The 17,762-nt window shown below is 42.8% G+C and overlaps 2 protein-coding genes and 1 long non-coding RNA gene across 43 annotated transcripts in view; 2 read left to right on the top strand and 1 right to left on the bottom strand.

The window, feature by feature from the left end:
- TPH1 (tryptophan hydroxylase 1) overlaps positions 1-14,260 on the top strand; it is a 29,069-nt gene extending 14,809 nt beyond the window's left edge. For both annotated transcript variants that reach the window (XM_014847873.3, XM_070491323.1), the window contains 7 exons: positions 1,027-1,094; positions 1,237-1,433; positions 3,909-4,044; positions 4,751-4,877; positions 6,327-6,422; positions 7,002-7,135; positions 8,588-14,260. In XM_014847873.3, the coding sequence (XP_014703359.2) occupies positions 1,027-1,094; positions 1,237-1,433; positions 3,909-4,044; positions 4,751-4,877; positions 6,327-6,422; positions 7,002-7,135; positions 8,588-8,762 (933 nt within the window). In that variant the 3' untranslated portion in view covers positions 8,763-14,260. The remainder of the gene's footprint in view (positions 1-1,026; positions 1,095-1,236; positions 1,434-3,908; positions 4,045-4,750; positions 4,878-6,326; positions 6,423-7,001; positions 7,136-8,587) is intronic.
- LOC123279089 (uncharacterized) lies at positions 4,051-16,075 on the bottom strand. 2 transcript variants are annotated; one of them, XR_011495933.1, is made up of 4 exons: positions 15,975-16,075; positions 14,687-14,824; positions 7,052-7,169; positions 4,051-4,664 (listed from the first exon to the last, which is right to left on the bottom strand). It is a non-coding gene; the product is annotated as an uncharacterized lncRNA (long non-coding RNA). The 2 variants fall into 2 exon arrangements; XR_011495934.1 differs by having other exon boundaries at positions 14,687-14,839; positions 15,975-16,046.
- The window catches only part of SERGEF (secretion regulating guanine nucleotide exchange factor), a 232,699-nt gene continuing 230,489 nt past the window's right edge, over positions 15,553-17,762 (top strand). For 34 of the 39 annotated variants that reach the window (XM_044753447.2, XM_070491316.1, XM_070491314.1 and 31 more), the window contains exon 1: positions 15,553-15,706. In XM_044753447.2, coding sequence (XP_044609382.1) covers positions 15,647-15,706 — 60 coding nt within the window. In that variant the 5' untranslated portion in view covers positions 15,553-15,646. Of the gene's footprint in view, positions 15,707-15,813; positions 16,503-17,762 lie in introns of those variants that run through there. The other 5 variants (XM_070491304.1, XM_070491288.1, XM_070491302.1 and 2 more) reach the window with 5 other exon arrangements.

Here is a 17,762-nt window from a genome sequence, read left to right as displayed (position 1 = left end):
TCATTATCTTTCTTCTGCCTAAAAATCACCAATGGTACAATAGGTACATATCTAAGAGAACTGAAAACATATGTCCTCGCAGAGACTTGTACACAAATGTTCATAGCATCATTATTCATAATAGCAAAAAAAAGGAGACAACCCAGATGTCCATCCGCTGATGAACGGATAAGTAAAGTGTGCTATGTCCGTAAAATGGAATATTATAGGCCATAAGAAAGCGTGAAATACTGATATGCTAAAACATGGATGACCCTTGAAAACATTATGATAACAAGAGAAGCTGGCCACCAAAGGCCGTGTATTGTATGATTCCTTTTATATTTTAGCACCAGCCAGGTGCGTCGTAGGGGCTCATGAATCTGTGTTAGAGATGAGTCTCATTCTCTCTTTGCAGGTGTCCTCCTCTTCTTTCCTAGTATTTGCATTATTGGCTATTTCCTCCTGGGCTTTGCTTTTTGATGCCTTATTTTGTCTATTTTTTTCCTAAATGTTTCTCGTAGATATAAATTCTAACATTGCTCTTTTGTCTATTTTTTTTATCATTGTGTGCTTCTGTAAATGATGAATATGTTTGCACTTTGCAATAAAAATATAAGGTTAGATTCAGTTGAGTCATGATTTCCAGTATTATTAATTACTATTTTATTATGAATTCCTATGACAGGAAAATATAAGTGAAAATGTAGTTGAACATTAAGAAAAAAAAACTCATCCTTGGAAAAGAGCCATGTATTTAACTAGGGTGGTGCTTTTCTCATTCCTCAAACTATTTTATTTTTGTAGTCACTATAGTATCTTTGTATCAATAATACCTTTTATCTTTGTAGCCACTGTAGTATAAAGCTCTAGTGTGGTACTGACTTTGAAATAAAAATGATCATAGATTTCTAACAATGCTTGCTCATAATAACAATTATGTAGCCCTTTAATATAATAGCTCAAGTAATAATGAAATGTTTCCTATATATCATTTGTCAAGGATTTTTTAGTGTGAATATTTAAAAACTTGTCTTTAATTATCAGGGCTTCAAAGACAATGTCTACCGTAAAAGACGAAAGTATTTTGCAGACTTGGCTATGAACTATAAACAGTAAGTGTATTGTAAAAATAACTTATCCAACTTTGAAATAATAAAATAATAGAGTACACTATGCTCATTTAGTAAATAGAAAATAAGTGCTACTGTTGATTAAATGCTAATTCAAAGTAACTCCTTCCCTGTATCTCACTAGTGGAGACCCCATTCCTAAGGTTGAATTCACTGAAGAGGAGATTAAGACGTGGGGTACTGTGTTCCGAGAGCTCAACAAACTTTATCCAACCCATGCGTGCAGAGAGTATCTCAAAAACTTACCTTTGCTTTCTAAATATTGTGGATACCGGGAAGATAATATCCCACAACTGGAAGATGTCTCAAACTTTTTAAAAGGTAATAAGCTAATTAATTTTTTGGAAGGGGAATGTTGAACTCTGTTTTGATCATGATAGAATTCTTAATAGAGGAATAAGGTCCAGTTATATGGGAGGTCAGAATTTTCCTGTACTCTGTCCTGGAGTATCGGGTACAGTAGTTGGCACCACATTTGAAGAGGGACAATCACAACCTGGAGGAAGTGTAGAGGAAAGTGAGCAGAATTATAAGGGGATTGGAAAATGTGTCATATAAGTAAAGTTTGAAGGACTCTTAGGGTGTTTAACTTGGAGATTTAGGGGACATTACAGCTATATTTAAATATTGGAAAATCATTTTTATGTAATAGAGGGTTACTCGGTGGCCCTAAAGTAAAGGACTATTGAAGAGAAACTGCAAGCTTTTGGCTCAGAATGGAGAAGACCTTGCTAAAAGAGCCATTTGAAAATAGAACAGGCTCCTGAGATGGTTAGTTCCCCATCCCTGGAGGTATTTGCAAGAGCGCCACACCACTCTCAGGGATGTGGTGGAGGAGATTCAAGCCACTTGGCCAAGGTTGGAGCAGATGATCTCTGAAGCCCTTTCCACACCAAGATTTTATCAGTTTCCCAAGGGAGGAGATGTGCTAGCAGGAACATAAACAAAGGGGAAGGACAATTGTGTTCCTTGTAGTTCTTCATATTTATTTGGCCCAGGCCTCCTTGTTTTTTCTATTTAATATAGGAAGTAAAATGGTCACTGATTTCCAGAGTCTAGAGAATGTAAGAAAAATAAAAATCTCCTTTGATCACAGCAGATTAGCACCTTAGCGGAAAAAAGAAGTTATGTTTTTGATTCAGAGTTTAGTTTCTTCTCATCATGGTCTGAAATTACTCTCTCTGAATTTCTTACATAGACTGTTACAAAAATCTGCATATCTATTCAACTCCATAATTATCATCACTCAACCACTATACACAAAACGAAGAAAGACTAAACAGGAAAGGGCAATATAGTTTTTACAAGGGAATAATTCACTTAAGTGGTTCCTACAAAAACTGGATTTTTATAAAAATACTGATTAAGGATGACAGAGAACCAATGCACATGACCTCGTGGGACATACAAAGATGGACAAGCAGATGCTACAGAAGTTGTCATCAAATCAAATTTTGCATAAGATTTGGAGGAAATATTTGCTACAGATACAAAACTGAAAGCTGTTCACTTAGGGTCTGGAGCTTGCATGGCTGCAGAACATTTTGCTAAAGGTATTTCAAGGGAAAGTGTCAAAGAGAGCAACCAAAATTAAAAGACAGTTCAAACAAAACATTAGTTGGAAGAGACCACCTGCGCTATCAAATACGGTGGCCACTAGGCATATAGTTGTTTAAATAGTTAAAATTAATGTAAACCAAAATGTTAGTTTCCTAGCTGCACTAGCCACATTTCAAGTACTTAATAGCCACATGTGGCTAGAGGCTACCCTATTGGGTAGCCTGGATATAGAACATTTCTATCATTGTGGAAAGATCTGTTGGACCATGAAGTCTGCATGTCAGAGTGGGAGAATCCGAGTACAAAGCAACTGGGTGGAACTGGAATACCAGAGTGTGAGGGTTTGAAATGAAGGGCAAGATTCAAGCTTATAGAGATGCCCTGAGCCACTGCACCCTAGTGGCTGCCCCTTCTACAGCGGGCATGCAGTCTTAGCTGTTGAGGGATGGAAGAGCATCATCCGGTTTAGATAAAATAAAGAAACTACAAGAGGTAGTACTGGCTTAAAATGACATAGATTCAAGAGTAGTTCTGGTCTAAATTAGTACATCTTGTTACTAAGTTATTTTTTTAAAAGAAAGTAAGGTTGTCTAGGGGGTATTCTGAACTCTTTAGGCAGGCAGCAAGGTGTAATATAAGGAAACCCGAGTTCTCATTCTACCTTTATCATCTACTGTGTGGCCTTGGGCACAATATTGAGTCTCTGAGCCTCAGTTTTATAGTTGTCACAGTGAGGAGAATAAACTCATCCTGTAAACATGAAAGGAGATCTGATATGTAAAAGGTCTAACTAATTGCCTGGCCATGGTAAGTGCTTATAATTATTACTTCCCCATAGTACACATATAATAAATTTTTAGTTTCCATGTCCTCCCTCAACGTGTTACTTGGTGCCACTGGCAGAATTAAAGTGTTGAAGTAAACAGTCTGTTCTGGTGAAGATTTTCTTTCTGTCTTTCTTTTTTTGGTGAGGAAGATTGGCCCTGAGTTAACATCTGTGGCCAATCTTTCTCTTTTTGCTTGAGGAAGATTGCTGCTGAGCTAACACCTGTGCCAGTCTGCCTCTATTTTATGTGGGATGCTGCCACAGTGTGGTTTGATGAGCGATATCTAGCTCCGCGCCTGGGATCCGAACCTGCAAACCCTGGGCTATGGAAACGGAGCCTGAAAACTTAACCACTATGCCACGGGGCCGGCCCCTGGTGAAGATTTTCTGTTTTCTCCTTTGCTTTGCAGAGCGCACAGGTTTTTCCATTCGTCCTGTAGCTGGTTACTTATCACCAAGAGATTTCTTATCAGGTTTAGCCTTTCGAGTTTTTCACTGCACACAGTATGTGAGACACAGTTCAGATCCCCTCTACACCCCAGAGCCGTAAGTACTTGCACTTCAACTTTCATTCATCAAATAGCTATTCGTAATAATGGTACCTACCTCATGAGGTTTTTGTGAAGATTAAATGAATTCACGTAAAGCATTTAGAACAGTGCCTGGCCCAGAACACATGCCCCATGCTCTATGTATGTTCTCCATTGTTAGTACTATTATTAATTGGCAGCCTGTTAGGTGCCAGGTGCTGTTCTAAGCATAGGAAGTGTAACGCTGAAAAAAATCAGACAAAAGCTTCTGCCTTCATAGAGCTTATATTCCAATGGAGAATATAGATAATAAACAAATCAGTAAATATATGTATTATTTCAGATGGTGATAAGTGCTGTGGAGCAAAATAAAGCAGGGAGAGGACATAGAGTTGTGCATGGGAGGTGTTTCTATTTGGAAAAGGGTGATCAGGGAAGGACATGCTGAGAAGTGACATTTGAGCAGAGCTCTGATTAAAACCCCTAAAGGAATGGAGGTCATGTGGCTGTTTATGGGTATCTGTATGCACTTATGTGCGTGTGTTTGTGAGTGGCCAAGGTTTTGAACCAAAATAGTTTCTTTATTTGTATTAGTGTCCTTTGTGGTTCATTTCCAAGTAGTACCACCTGATCAATCTGAAAAACAAAAAAGATCAGATTAATGGTTGGTTGTGCATTCATGAGAAGCATCACAGTGTGACAAGCTTGTACCTCTTTTTCAGAGATACCTGCCATGAACTCTTAGGTCATGTCCCCCTTTTGGCTGAACCTAGCTTTGCTCAGTTCTCCCAAGAAATTGGCCTGGCTTCCCTTGGAGCTTCAGAGGAGGCTGTTCAAAAACTGGCAACGGTATAAATCTGGAAATAGCTGTATAGATCAATAATTCTTACCTGGGGTGGGGTCTGAGTATTTGGGTAAAGTGTACATTCAAGATGACCATTTGAAAATTTGTCTTAATTTAATTTAAATAATTTAAATAACACTAAAGGAGGATGTAAAACTCTAAGATTTATCAAAAGGAGACATGAGCTTTAAAAAAAAAAAAGGTAGAGAAACTCTGGAGTACAATAATGTTAGTAGTTTGTATATCTTCTTTTTTCAACAAAAATGATAGATTCCCTAAAAATGATGCTAAAAATATTTTTGAGCGCAAGGTGCTAGACATCGTGCTGGAAATACAAAGATGAGTAAGGCCTGGTTCCTGCCTTCAAGGAACCTACACACTTCTTGAGGAGACAGTTGTGTTAGAAGGAGATGAGGTCTCTAGAGAAGTTCAGGCAGAGAGCTCTGGGAGTGCAGAGAACTGCTTGGGGCCGCTTTCATGGAAGACGAACATCCGGACTGGCCCATGGAAGAGAAGTAATGTTTTCATGTGCCGAGAAAGGAAGGAAGAACATCTCAGCATGAAGGCACACAAGAAAAGACAGGGAGTGCTTGTTGTAACTGGGGAAATGACAAGAAGCTGGAGCAGCCTGTGAGAGTGGGGGATGTGGTATGAAATAAGCTAGATGGTTAGAACAGTGCTTCTCGAATTGTGGTTTGGGGACCTCTGGGGTCTCTGAACGCCTTTCACAGGGTCCTTGAGTAAAAAGATCCATTCAAAGTGCAAAGTGGATTTGAATGTAATAGAGTTCATTGATGTGGTTTCAGATTTCACATTGCAGCTGAACTTTAAGAAACTACTGTTGAGTTTTGATGGAATATCAAAGAAGAATATCCACAATTGTCTGAAAAGGCTATTACAATATTAAACCCTCTTCCAACTACTTATCTGTGTGAGGCTGACTTTTCTGCATATACTTTAGCCAAAACAACATATTGCAACAGGCTAAATACAGAAGTAGATATGAGAGTCCATCTGTTTTCCAGCCAGACATCAGAAAGATTTGTAACGATGTAAAACAATGCTACTTTTCTCATGATTTTTGTTTTGTACAATATGGTTACTTTTCATTAAAATGTCTATATTACCATAAAATGGTTTATTATATTTTAAAATTAATTAATAAACTTTAAATTTTTCTCAGTTTTATTTCTTGATATGGTAAATATAGCTCGCTAATACCCAGATAAACAAAAGGTCTTGGGGTCCTCAGTAATTTTTAAGAGTGTGTAAGGGTCCCGGGAACAAAAGTTTGAGAAGTGCTGGTTTAGAACAAGACCGATTGAAGAAATACTTGTGAGCTGGTCTGGGGGTCTGGGGCTTCATTCCAGGGTGCTCTGGGTTGGGGATGAAGAGCTGTGATTTGTTATGTTGAGTCACTCAGGATGTGAAGTGATGTCGATGTCCTTTCGCAGTGCTACTTTTTCACTGTGGAGTTTGGTCTGTGTAAACAAGACGGGCAGCTGAGAGTCTTTGGTGCTGGATTACTCTCTTCTATCAGCGAACTCAAAGTAAGAGCTGTAGATCTTTGCACATAACCATACCCACTTCATAGAATTGATAAGACCTGAAATTATATTTGGATTTGAACAAGAGCTTACTATGGAAAATACTTGGGGTGGCAGTAAACATTACTTAAGAAACATTTTTCTCTAATTTCCAATTTAAATAAAAAAACTATGTTAAATCAGATGTGCAGGAAATACCATCCAAGGCACTGTCTTGCTCTCAGGAAGCTGACCGCCTGGTGGTGGGTACAAGTCGTGTATAGGAGTAACTAGTGCAGGGTAGAAAGTAGGTGCCATAATGCAGAAATAAAGAAAGAAAGATCCTTGGGTGCCTCCGACATGGAGAAGAGTGTTAGAACAATGGAGGTGATCTTGGGGCATTTATGGGGAATAGCAAGCTGTTTGTTTTGCTGGCATATATTGTGGGGGTAAATAGAGCTGTAGGAAATAAGTTTGGAAGTGGAGGTTGGGGCCAGTGCCTTAGTAATACATTCAGAGGTGTGCCGATTCGGGCAGTTGTGTGTAGATGTGATCCATGAAAATAGATAGCAGTCTTTGATTCGCTCACTCTCCCTCCTCCAGCATGCACTTTCTGGCCATGCCAAAGTAAAGCCCTTTGATCCCAAGATTACCTGCAAGCAGGAGTGTCTCATCACAACTTTTCAGGATGTCTACTTTGTGTCTGAAAGCTTCGAAGATGCAAAGGAGAAGATGAGGTAAAGTATATCTTCCTCATGACTTGATTTTCCCCTGCGAAAGATAGGTCCAATAATGGTAATGAATCGCAGAAGTAAACAGCTGGATATTTAGAATCTTACCCTACGCCTCTGCCTGTAACACATCTTTCTTTCATAACAAATATTTAGAGTATGTTGTTTATTATGATGCTCGGTAGTTGCAAATATGAATCAGATACATTGACAAGTTGCTTTTCTTCCCATCAGAGTTTGTAATCTAAAAGAAAAATAAACTACACACAATGAAACATTGTTCTGCACTTATTCAGGAGCAATTTATTCCAGCTAGGGGAACAGGTAAAGCTTAATGGCATTTGAGAAAGGATTTGAAGGATAGATAGGATTTAGATATGTTAATTTTTTGGCCAAAGGACAGCATAAGAAAGGTAAGGAGGTAGAAAAATATAGGAGATATGTGTGAGGCATTCAAAGCTGCTTTAATTATCAATCAGCTAAGTGTGTTGTTAAGAAAGGATATTGGAGGCAGAGAAACTGCTTAGGAGATTCTTGCAATACTTCAGGTGTAAATAAAAGCCTGAACTCTTTAAAGAGAGAGGTAGTAGGAAAGGAAAGGACTATAGGAGCAGAATCAACAGAACAATTGGTGGAGGGCTTATGATGCCACATTGTGATGATGGAGATAGATGGGGTTGAAGACATATTCCTTGTCTTCCGGGGTTTTCCCTTAGTTGAGGAGTTGGGCTATGCACAGAATCAAATAACAATCCCAGCAGGGCTCCTTCTAGCACATATGGCACCTTCGTGCAAATTAGAAGGAGAGGTCCCCCTGGGTTGACCGGGTGTATTGCAAGCTGGATTTCAACCCCTACTCATGTACAGTTGTCCTCAGCTGTGTCCTTAAAGGTCCTGAACACAATTGTTCTTGGGGGTGCCAAACGAGAGGTTCAAATGTTGGCTAAAGAAGGCACAACTTTAATGCTTGAAGAAAGGGTAGAATTTAGGTCATTTGAGAGAAGTCTAGAGGAAAACATTCTAAACAGAATGTATGTGGGTAGGAGGCAGGACTGTTCTTGGCCTGTTTCAGTGTCTGTGTGTGTGTGTGTGTGTGTAGGTGTAGTTATGTAAATCACAACTGAGGGGTCTGTGTCAATTATTGTCACTGTCTACTGATAAAGCTACTGTAGTTGGTCTCCTTACTGTATAAAGTAATGAATGGTTACTAAAGCCATCCACAGGATCTTTCCCCAGTAATACAGGGGCAGATGTATCCATGTCTACTTTCGATTTCCTACCCGTGTGGGATTCCAGGGGGCCTCTGCACATGCAGCGTAGGGAAGTAGCTCAGATTGGTTGCACGAATAGCTAATGAGATTTGTCTTTTGCCTAGTGTGTGAAATAGTTTTGCTGTTATTTAATTTTCATCATTTTCCCCCTAGAAATTGATCGCCTCTCATTTGTTTTCTTAAATAGAGAATTTACCAAAACAATTAAGCGTCCATTTGGAGTGAAGTATAATCCATATACACGAAGTATTCAGATCTTGAAAGACACCAAGAGCATAACCAGCGCCATGACCGAGCTTCAGCACGACCTCGATGTTGTCAGTGATGCCCTTGCTAAGGTTGGCAGGCAGCTGAGCATCTGATGTCGCCAGTCCTAATCCTGAGAGCAGCTGAGCATCAATTCAGAGGCCTGTGGGCCAACTCTTGCTTTTCTTGAAGAGCTGGTTGTGGGGGGGACTGCAGCCAAACAATATTCTCTATTCCCATCTCTTAATGGATCATTAGTCTTTGAAAATTTGTACCTGGATACTCTAGCTACAACTTATTCTTTTTCTAACATCTTTAGTGAAATATGATTCACATACCATACAATTCATTGACCACTTGCTTTTCATAGAGAACTTGTTTGACCCAATGGATAGATCTAGTCCCAGCCTGATTCTATTTTCCTCAATCCTTCTTGGCAAAATGACATTTATAATCATTTGAAGTATCTTAATGGGGTATTATGGAGCTGATTCATATTGTTATCCAAGATCCTCTTATTTCTGAAGTGTCTTACTTATCGATGAATTTGTGCCAAGCTTGGTCACATTCACATGCCTAAATTTAGTAGCCCAACTGTCTCCTCTGGTAGCATGAGCAAAGTGTAGAGGCCTTTGCACACGAAACATACCCAGTAAAGAGCAAGTAGTCTAGTTCAGGTGTAGTTTCCTGCAGGAAAATAGTAGCGGCAAAGTCTGGAAAGGTTGATTGGGGTATAATCCTTGAGATCAGGCTAAGAATTTGGGACTTTTTTTTGTAGCCACTAGGGAGTCCCTTCCAAGTGACCATCTTCCTTGAAACTCTTTTTCCTGTCTATGGCATTGCATCATGCTGGTTTGTTTTAGATTATCTGTCCTACTCGTGGGGCCAAGGGGAACTTGGTGGGGGTGCCACTTGCAAGGCCCATGTATCGTGATGAGATTGTCCTCTGGTTAGCAGGAGACAGCACTGCCAAAAGGAGAGTTCAAACTGAGAGACAAGAGAGAAGCACAAAGTTAAAGGTGGAAAAGCAGTGTCAAGTACTTTATTTCCAAGGTATAAGGTGAGACTGTAAATAGGAAGGCAAGTCATGAGGGTAGAGGGTGAGGAAATAAAGAAGAAGTGGAATGTAAGAAAGATCAAGAAGACCATTTCAGACCCACCACTGTAATAATGCAAGGGGTTGCAAGGATTGGTTATGTCGGCTGTATAGTTCAGGGAGTACTGATGGTGCTGTAGTACAGGCTTGATATAAATGAGTGAAGCTGAACTCTCAAATACATGCTGGGTCTCTTTATTTTGCTCCTTTCCTCCCCCTACCCACTAAAGGAAGACTTTCCTCAAATTTCTGTCTTTGGCCCTCCTCTCTCTGCCATCTCTTCATGAGAAATGTCATCCATGTCCACGACTTCAATTCTTATTTCAGATGACTCCCATATTTGCAGTGCTAACTCTGACATATTTCTTGAATTTTTGCCTGTTAATTCCAGCTGGCTGCTGGATATTTTCATCTAGATGTCCTATTCGTTAGGCCAACCTTGTACAACTCCTTGTAGTACCATTCATGCAGAATGAAATGGGATTGTGTAACACAGCAGCCCTGTCAAGTATCTGAAACTCAACAGGTTTAAAAGGAACTCAGAATCACCTGAATATTGTACCCCGTCAGCTTCCTCGCCCAGTGATCTTATTTCTTAATGGCACATTCACAGTCACATTTTAAGTTAATTTTCCAGTCTTAATCAGCTACTGGAAGAATTGTGTCCTTATTTTTTTTCACATTAATAGTCGAATTACATACCATTTAACATGTTTTATTTCACATCAGATCACTAGATCTTTTAATACTTTTTAGACCTCAAAAGAAATTATTAAAAACTTTAAAAGAATTTATTTCACTTTGTTATACAAAGAACTAGAATTGGGAAGAGTAATTCATGCTATTTTGGATTTACACATTACTTATAAATTTTAATAGCTGACCGACTGTTAAGTATACCTTTGATGGTAACAGACCCAAGTCAGCTAATCTAAAATCATTTGAAATATTGATTAGCTGGTTTATAGTTAGCATATTTTGTTGCAAGGAAATCTATTATAAGCAAACCATGATAGCAAATAACAGCAAATTATGCATACTGTATGTGGTTACTTTCATACAACTTTGATCATGGTAAAGAATCATAGTTGTTGAAGTTTATACTAATGGTATTTAAAATCACTCTATGACTAAAGCACACTGAAATAATGTTAAGGCACAACAGTTATAATTCACAACTTCAGAATAATGGAAATATTTAATGATTGATTTCACTTCTTTCTTCTAACCTCTGGATTTGTGATATTTAGTAAATCAGGAATCCTGAGAGTCTTAGAATTTTCATGCATTTTACGTATATATCTGCAAAGCATCTAGGAATATGTTAACAGTTATTCAAATATGAGAACAGAACTGAACCAAAAATTTGGTTCATAATTCTTAATCAGTGAGTTATTACTCAAAGATATAGATGGTGTTTTCCTGACTTTTTGAAGAAAGCTCGAAATGTTGGTCATCAGAATGCCCACATTTCTTAATCTGCCTATTTTGTCATTCAGAGTTATCCAGTAGTAACGACACACCAAAATGTACAGAATTATAGTTAATTTTTAAGTTGGCTCCCAAGTTGAAAAAAGAAAAAATTCTGGATTTCTCTAAGGGGACATATAATAGAGTTCATACATTAATTTCTAGGACATGTATCAAGATACTGTGGTCTATTTCAGTCTAGTCTTTATTTTACTATATAACATACATTTATGATTTGTAAGTTTGTTATTCAACTGGATAATAAATTAGCACAAAATTCATCTTCTCAACAAGCATTTATTTTTTGTCAAACAAATGTTAAAAACTAATTTAAATATATGTTAGCAATTTTATTGGTTTAAGGAATCTATAACATCCTTACACTTCTTAAAAAGCCTATGAATATGAGATATAAGGGAAGCCAAACCTGGAACCTAGAGTAACCGCTTTTCAGAATTCTTGATGAAGTCTGTCTCATGTTCCTCATCTGTAACACGAGCTAAGTCTACTTCCCTGGGTTATGGAGGAATTCTGTTATGAGAGGACTTTGTAAAAGAAACTTATTGTCATATGTAAAGAATCTTTAGTATAATCACTCTCCTAATCAGAGGTCCCCCATAGCTTCTGGATGATTTTATCTTTCTCCAGAGGGAATTCACTTTTGCTTCTAGCAGGCAGTATATAAAGGCATGGGAAGATCTCCTTAGTCCAACCAGGAATCAAGGCAATTGGAGCTGAGCTCAGTCTTTGTGAGGGCTGGTCTATTTCCAGGTTGCTTCTACTACTAAGGTGCAGCCCTATGGAGACCCCAAAGGAAAGCTATGGGTGTGGACCAGCGCTTTTCCTTGGGAACCCTGGGCTCCTACTTTTGTCCCCTCCTTCGCGCTCATCTGCCTCCCCCATAGGATTGCTAAAAGTACTGTTCAATTTCTCAGTTTCTCAGTTGCTGCTTTCAGCCCAGTTTCTTAGCCTCCAAGTCACTGCTTGCTAATTAGCAAATGCTTCAAGCAGAAAAGTTATGCCAAATATAATCTCTCAGCTTCAAGATCTTGGCCCTTCAAGTTCTGGCTGCTTTGACAGCTCTCCAATGACTTGAAACAGATTTTTAAAATGTGTTCCCCCAGTTTTTCTAGTTGTTTTTGGTGAGGGAAGTGGTCTGGAGCTAGCTAATCTGCCTTTATCAAAACAAAAATCTGACCTTGAAGTAAATCATTTAACTTCTTTGAGCCTCAGTTTTCTCATCTATGAAATAATGATCCTAACAGGACTTAGTGTACCAATAATATTGAGAGGATCAAATAAGATAATCTAATGGAAAAAAATTTCCTAACCTGTATGCTACAGAGGTATAGTGTGTACGGCCAGATACTTTATATTTTCCTCCTGTCGGGAGATAAGGCATCTGAAAGTGACACCATTAAATAGTTTAAGGCTAGCCCAGTTCAAGAGCTGCAACTCAACCAGGAAGAGTTAGTCGGCGGCATGTACCTAGTTGAAACAGTTGAAACATCTCAGTGCTTCCAAGAAATTGTATTAAGGGATATAACTGTAGGTTAGCTGAAGTATTGATGCATGTACATTCAAGAGGAATTCAAGTTGGGAAATGACTGAACTCTTCTAGACCCTCTCTCTATTAGAACTGACTCTGGGTACTCTGGGTACTCCTTGCCCCTTTGGTTGAAATCTGAGGTCCCTGCCTTGAAGTTTCTGCTCGTTCCCAGTCCTTAGCTTCTAATCTCTCTCTGCCTCTCTCTTTCACACACACATACACACACGCACTCACTGTCTCATTTCAGTATTTTAAAAGCCCAGTCTTGTGTAAAAGTTCAAAACATCGAACTTTATGTAATGTTAAAGTTTTTCTTCTCTGGAATCGAGAAAGGAAGGGGTGTGCTTAGTTAGCTTCTTATTTTCTTGCTCCTCCTTCCTCAGTCTCTAGGATGCCTCTGGCTCCTCCAGGGTTTGGGAATGGTGGTGGGGAGGGGAGGGTAAGGAGTAGAAAGTTCTTTTTGTTCTGATACTGTGTGAGTTGGCGTATGTGCTTCCTGTCCTTGGTAAGTATAAGGCTGACTCTCATTCTCTGTGGGTGTTTTGGAAGACCTTCCTACTTCTTATTCCTCAGGATCTCTTGATGTGGGTACCTCTCTGACTGGGCTGTTGAATTCATCTCCCTCAGCCTCTAGGAATGTATTGGCCAACTCTCTTGTGGGTGTCACTTGTCTGGCCAAAAGCCATTGGATTTCTCAGCACAAATTGGACAGCAGCCTGCCCAGGCCCCAGTCTGGAGGGATACATACCAAGTTCACTTAGTGGCCCTCTGAGGCATGCCTCTCCTTAGACATGAGGAGGGCAGGACTCACTGCACATTGACAACTAACACCACATATCCAAACAGAATTCTCTCTCAGCCTCTCTAACCTCTTTCATGGACTGGAAGTCATACACTGGTTTCTAGAGACCTCCTTCACAAGTTCTGCTTTGGTGGTCTTGTACGTCACTTAATAATGGGGGAGTAATTGGCACTTATTGCCTTGGAGTCTCAGCCAAAACTGAGACGGGAAGGGTCTGATTTTTACATTCTAGTACACATGCTTTAAGGAATGCTCAGAACGCTCTTACAAAACCATCAGCAATCATGGTATAGTTTTTGCACATCAAGGTCTCTCGAGAACAAAGAGCTGCTTTGCCTCGCTCAAGTTTACATTTTTCTTGGCATGGGCACTGATGTTCTCAAGATGTCACAGGCAGGAGAGGTAAAGGTGAGGTGCTGCCCTCAAGTGGTCTTATAGGCAGAGACACCAAGGAATGGGTGGAGTGAAAAAACAGGAAAGAACTGTGTCAAGTGCTCACCAGAAACACTTTCCAGGGCCCCCAGGCATAAAGGGTGATGAGTACTTGTGTCAGCAGAGGGGTCAAGTACTAGTGAATGTGGATTATCATCTTGGATGTGACCCCACTTGTACCCACAAGATAATGTGTGACTTGGAAAATATGCGTTATGTACAAAAAAGGACAAAAAAGAAAATAAAAATCACTTGTAATCCACTACCTGGAGTATATGTGTGTGTGTGTATGGAAAACTAGTATGATACTTACTTTAATGAAATATCATGAACATTTTCTCCTTGTTTAATATCCCCCAAAACATCTTTTAATGGGAACCTAGTATTCCATTGCATGGCTATGCCATAATTTAATCAGTTTATTTTTGGACTTTCAGGTAATAAGTTCTTTCCTATTATATATAACCCCATAATGAATAACTTGCAGTCTAAGTCTTTGTGCACAGCTCTGATTATTTTCTTGGGATAAATTAACAGAAGTGGAATTACCGGGTAAATATCTATCTTCACTTTCCTAATACGCATTGCCACATTTCCCTTCAGGAAGACTGTATTTAGCTCCCACAAGCAGCGTATGAGGGTGTCTGATAAAAACCATTTTATATGAAAATCTCTGTTGGGTGAAAATTACCCTGTATTGATGATCAGAATCAGGGCAGGGGCATGCTCGGAGCGCTGAGGGTTAGAAGGCCGCCCCGGCAGGAATCCGCGAGAACCAGCCTCCTCCATTCAGCGCCCCGGGGTGTAAATTCCCGCTCCGTGCCAGGAGCTGAAGGCGAGACCGCTACAGTGTAGAAAGGAAGACACTACACGCGCCTACCGAGAAGCTCCCTTGGATTTCGCAAACCCACACCAAAGCAGGCCCAAAGACAGTTCGGCCTAAGACGCGGGGGCAGGACCCCTTCCACTCCTCCCCGGGCTCAATTTCTTCCCCATCAAATAGCGATACAATCCCAGCCTCTCTGGGCTGTCGTGGGACACCAAGGAGACAAAAACATGAAGGAGCGTAACGCACCCCTACAGAATCATTACTAAAAATAAAGAGCGCCAGGGGAGGCAGAGAGTGGCAGACCCACGCTGCGAGACAAGGAGGCCTCTGGCGGACACGCTAAGACCGCGCCGGGGCAAGGCGGCTGCAGGCGGCCACCGCGCTCCTGGCCACCCCGCCCCCGCAGGCCCCACCCCCGTCGGGCTCCTCCCCCGGCGGGTATTCCCTCCCCACAGACCCCTCCCCCGGCGGGCCCCGCCCCCGGCGGCCCCTCCCTCCCTCCCGACCCCTCCCCCGGCGGGCCCCTCCCCCGGAGGGCTCCTCCCTCCGCGGGCCCCTCCTTCCCCACAGACCCCTCCCCCGTCAGGCCCCTCCTCCACCACAGACCCCTCCCCCGGCGGGCCCCTCCTCCACCACAGACACCACCTCCTCCCCGACCCTTCCCCCGTCAGGCCCCTCCTCCACCACAGACCCCTCCCCCGCCGGGCTCCTCCTCCACCACGGACTCCTCCCCCTCCCCAGACCCCTCCCCCATCGGGCCCCTCCCCCGGTGGCCCCCTCCCCGCGCCAGCCCCTCCCGGAAGCGCCGGCGGAGCGTCCCGCATGGAGCGCGAGCCGCGCGCCTCAGAGGCCGGCCCTGCGGCGGCCGCGCTCTTCGCTTGGGTACGTGACTCCGCCCCCGGCCGGGGCACTGGGACGGAGGGGCGCTCGGGGGCTGGGCGCTCCCGGCCTCGGCGTGGGCGGGCTGGGGCAGGGGCTGGGGCTGGGGCTGGGGCTTGGCGGGCGGCTGAGGCCGAGCCGGCCTAGGCTGGAGGATCCCGTGTTGGGGCTGAGGCGGAGAGGGCGGGGAGGGAAGGGCTTTCGCGGGGGGACTTAGGGGCCTGCTGTGGAGGGGTCCCGACCCGAGGGGCTGCGGCGCCGCGGGAAGAACCTGACTCCTGGCCGAGCGTCGGGTTCGGCGGGAGCCCTCGGGCCTGGATAGCGCCGGGAAGACAGCGTGGAGGGCTCTGCAGGGAGAGGACCGCCCCGTCTGAGCCCCGTGGGGCCACCTGTGCTCCACCCACCGTTTGGCCGGAGGCTGCAGGCCCTTCCCCAGCCCCACCCCTGCCTGGCGGGAGCATCCTCTGATGTGAGGCCTGCGGTGTTCGACCGTGCACGAGGCGGAGACCCTGCACATTTGCGGATATTCAGCTGTGACCGGATCTTACCTGTATTGGGGGCGTGGGGGTCTGCGCTGGTGTTGGTTTGACAGGAGCACCGAGAGACGGTCATCTTTATGTGTCGGGGGATGGGGGGGTGGGTGTCTGCCCAGGAGTGTGTGGCAGGCATCCATCCGATCAGCTGCTCGAGAACAAGCAAACCGAGTGTCTCCTAGTTCTTCATAGCACGTATCACAACTGTAATGAAATATGTATTTGTTCGAGTCAGTCTGCTTGGCTGGAACGTAAGCGTCCTAAGGGTGGGTTTTGTGCCTGGCTTGCTCAGGGTGCCAGGCACGTTGTAGGGTGCTCAGTAAATACTTGTTGGCTAGCGAGTGAATACCTGTGTGTGCCGAGCTGTGTGTTGGTCTGGGAACAACGCAAGAGTGAAAGACTTCCAGCTCTTGTGTCGGGAGAGGGATAACATCTATAGTGCAGTGAAAACCAGTATGTATTGATTAATTTTTAAAAAGGTGATTATCAGTACCAGGCAGAACTTGTTGAATGTCAGGCTGCAGACTGGCAGAAGGGAGAGCGTGGTGTGGCCTGAGGGAGCCTGGCTGGCTGAGTATCTTTGGGGTGGCGCTTGAACTGGGGGTGGAGTTGGGGATTGAATGTGTGCCTGGGGTGGGTGGCTGTCTCTGGCGTTTTCCTGGCAGGAGACTGGGGTCTGTGTGTCAGCTATGACCTTGTCCCCGTGAAACAGAGATGTTGTTGAACCTAACGCCACTGCTGTGTTTAGGGGCCTGCTGGTGTGTTCTTCCTGCTGCATGATCTTCGGGGAGGCGTGTGTTAGTCTGCTAAGGCTGCCGTAACAAAAGACCACAGACTGAGAGGCTTCAACAGGGGCAATTTATTTTCTCGTAGTTCTGGAGGCCAGAAGTCCAAGATCAAGGTGTCAGCAGGTTTAGTTTCTTCTGAGGCCTCTTTCTTTGGCTTGCAGAGGCTGCTTCTCTCTGTGTCCTCATGTGGCTTTTTCTCTGTGTAAGAGCATCTGGTGTCTCTTCTTAAAATGATACCAGTTGTCCTGGATTAGGGACCCACCTGTATGGTCTCATTTAACCGTAATTACCTTTTTAAAGGCTCTATGTCCAAATATAGTCACATTCTGAGGTACTGGAGGTTAGGGCTTCAACAGATTAGTTTTAGGGGAACACAATTCAGTCCATAACAGGGGATTTACCTTCTTGAAGGGATATGTGTGTCCATGGTGGAGGGGTGTCTGGAGTGTTTGTAAGGAAGGGAGGCAAATAGAGTGGTCGGCCATATGCAGTATTAAATTTTCCTTTGTTTTGCTTTATCCTGGATTTAGGGCCTCTTGCTGCATTACAAAAATTGAGTGCCATACTTTGAATCCCAGAATGCCTGTGTCTTCCCTTACTTTCTGTTTGGCAGCCTGCAGTCCTGGTAGTGGGGCAGCCACAGAGGTCTCAGGGCTGACAGAGAAATCCTTTGCGTTTACACTCCATTGATCTTTCTTAGGTAGGGACTCATAGGGTCTTACAGTCATTCGCTATAAA

This window comes from Equus asinus, chromosome 20, assembly GCF_041296235.1.
Source record: "Equus asinus isolate D_3611 breed Donkey chromosome 20, EquAss-T2T_v2, whole genome shotgun sequence".
Classification (NCBI taxonomy): Eukaryota; Metazoa; Chordata; class Mammalia; order Perissodactyla; family Equidae; genus Equus; species Equus asinus.
Note: the sequence above shows the minus strand (reverse complement) of the source record. Positions and strands in the feature narration are given on the sequence as shown.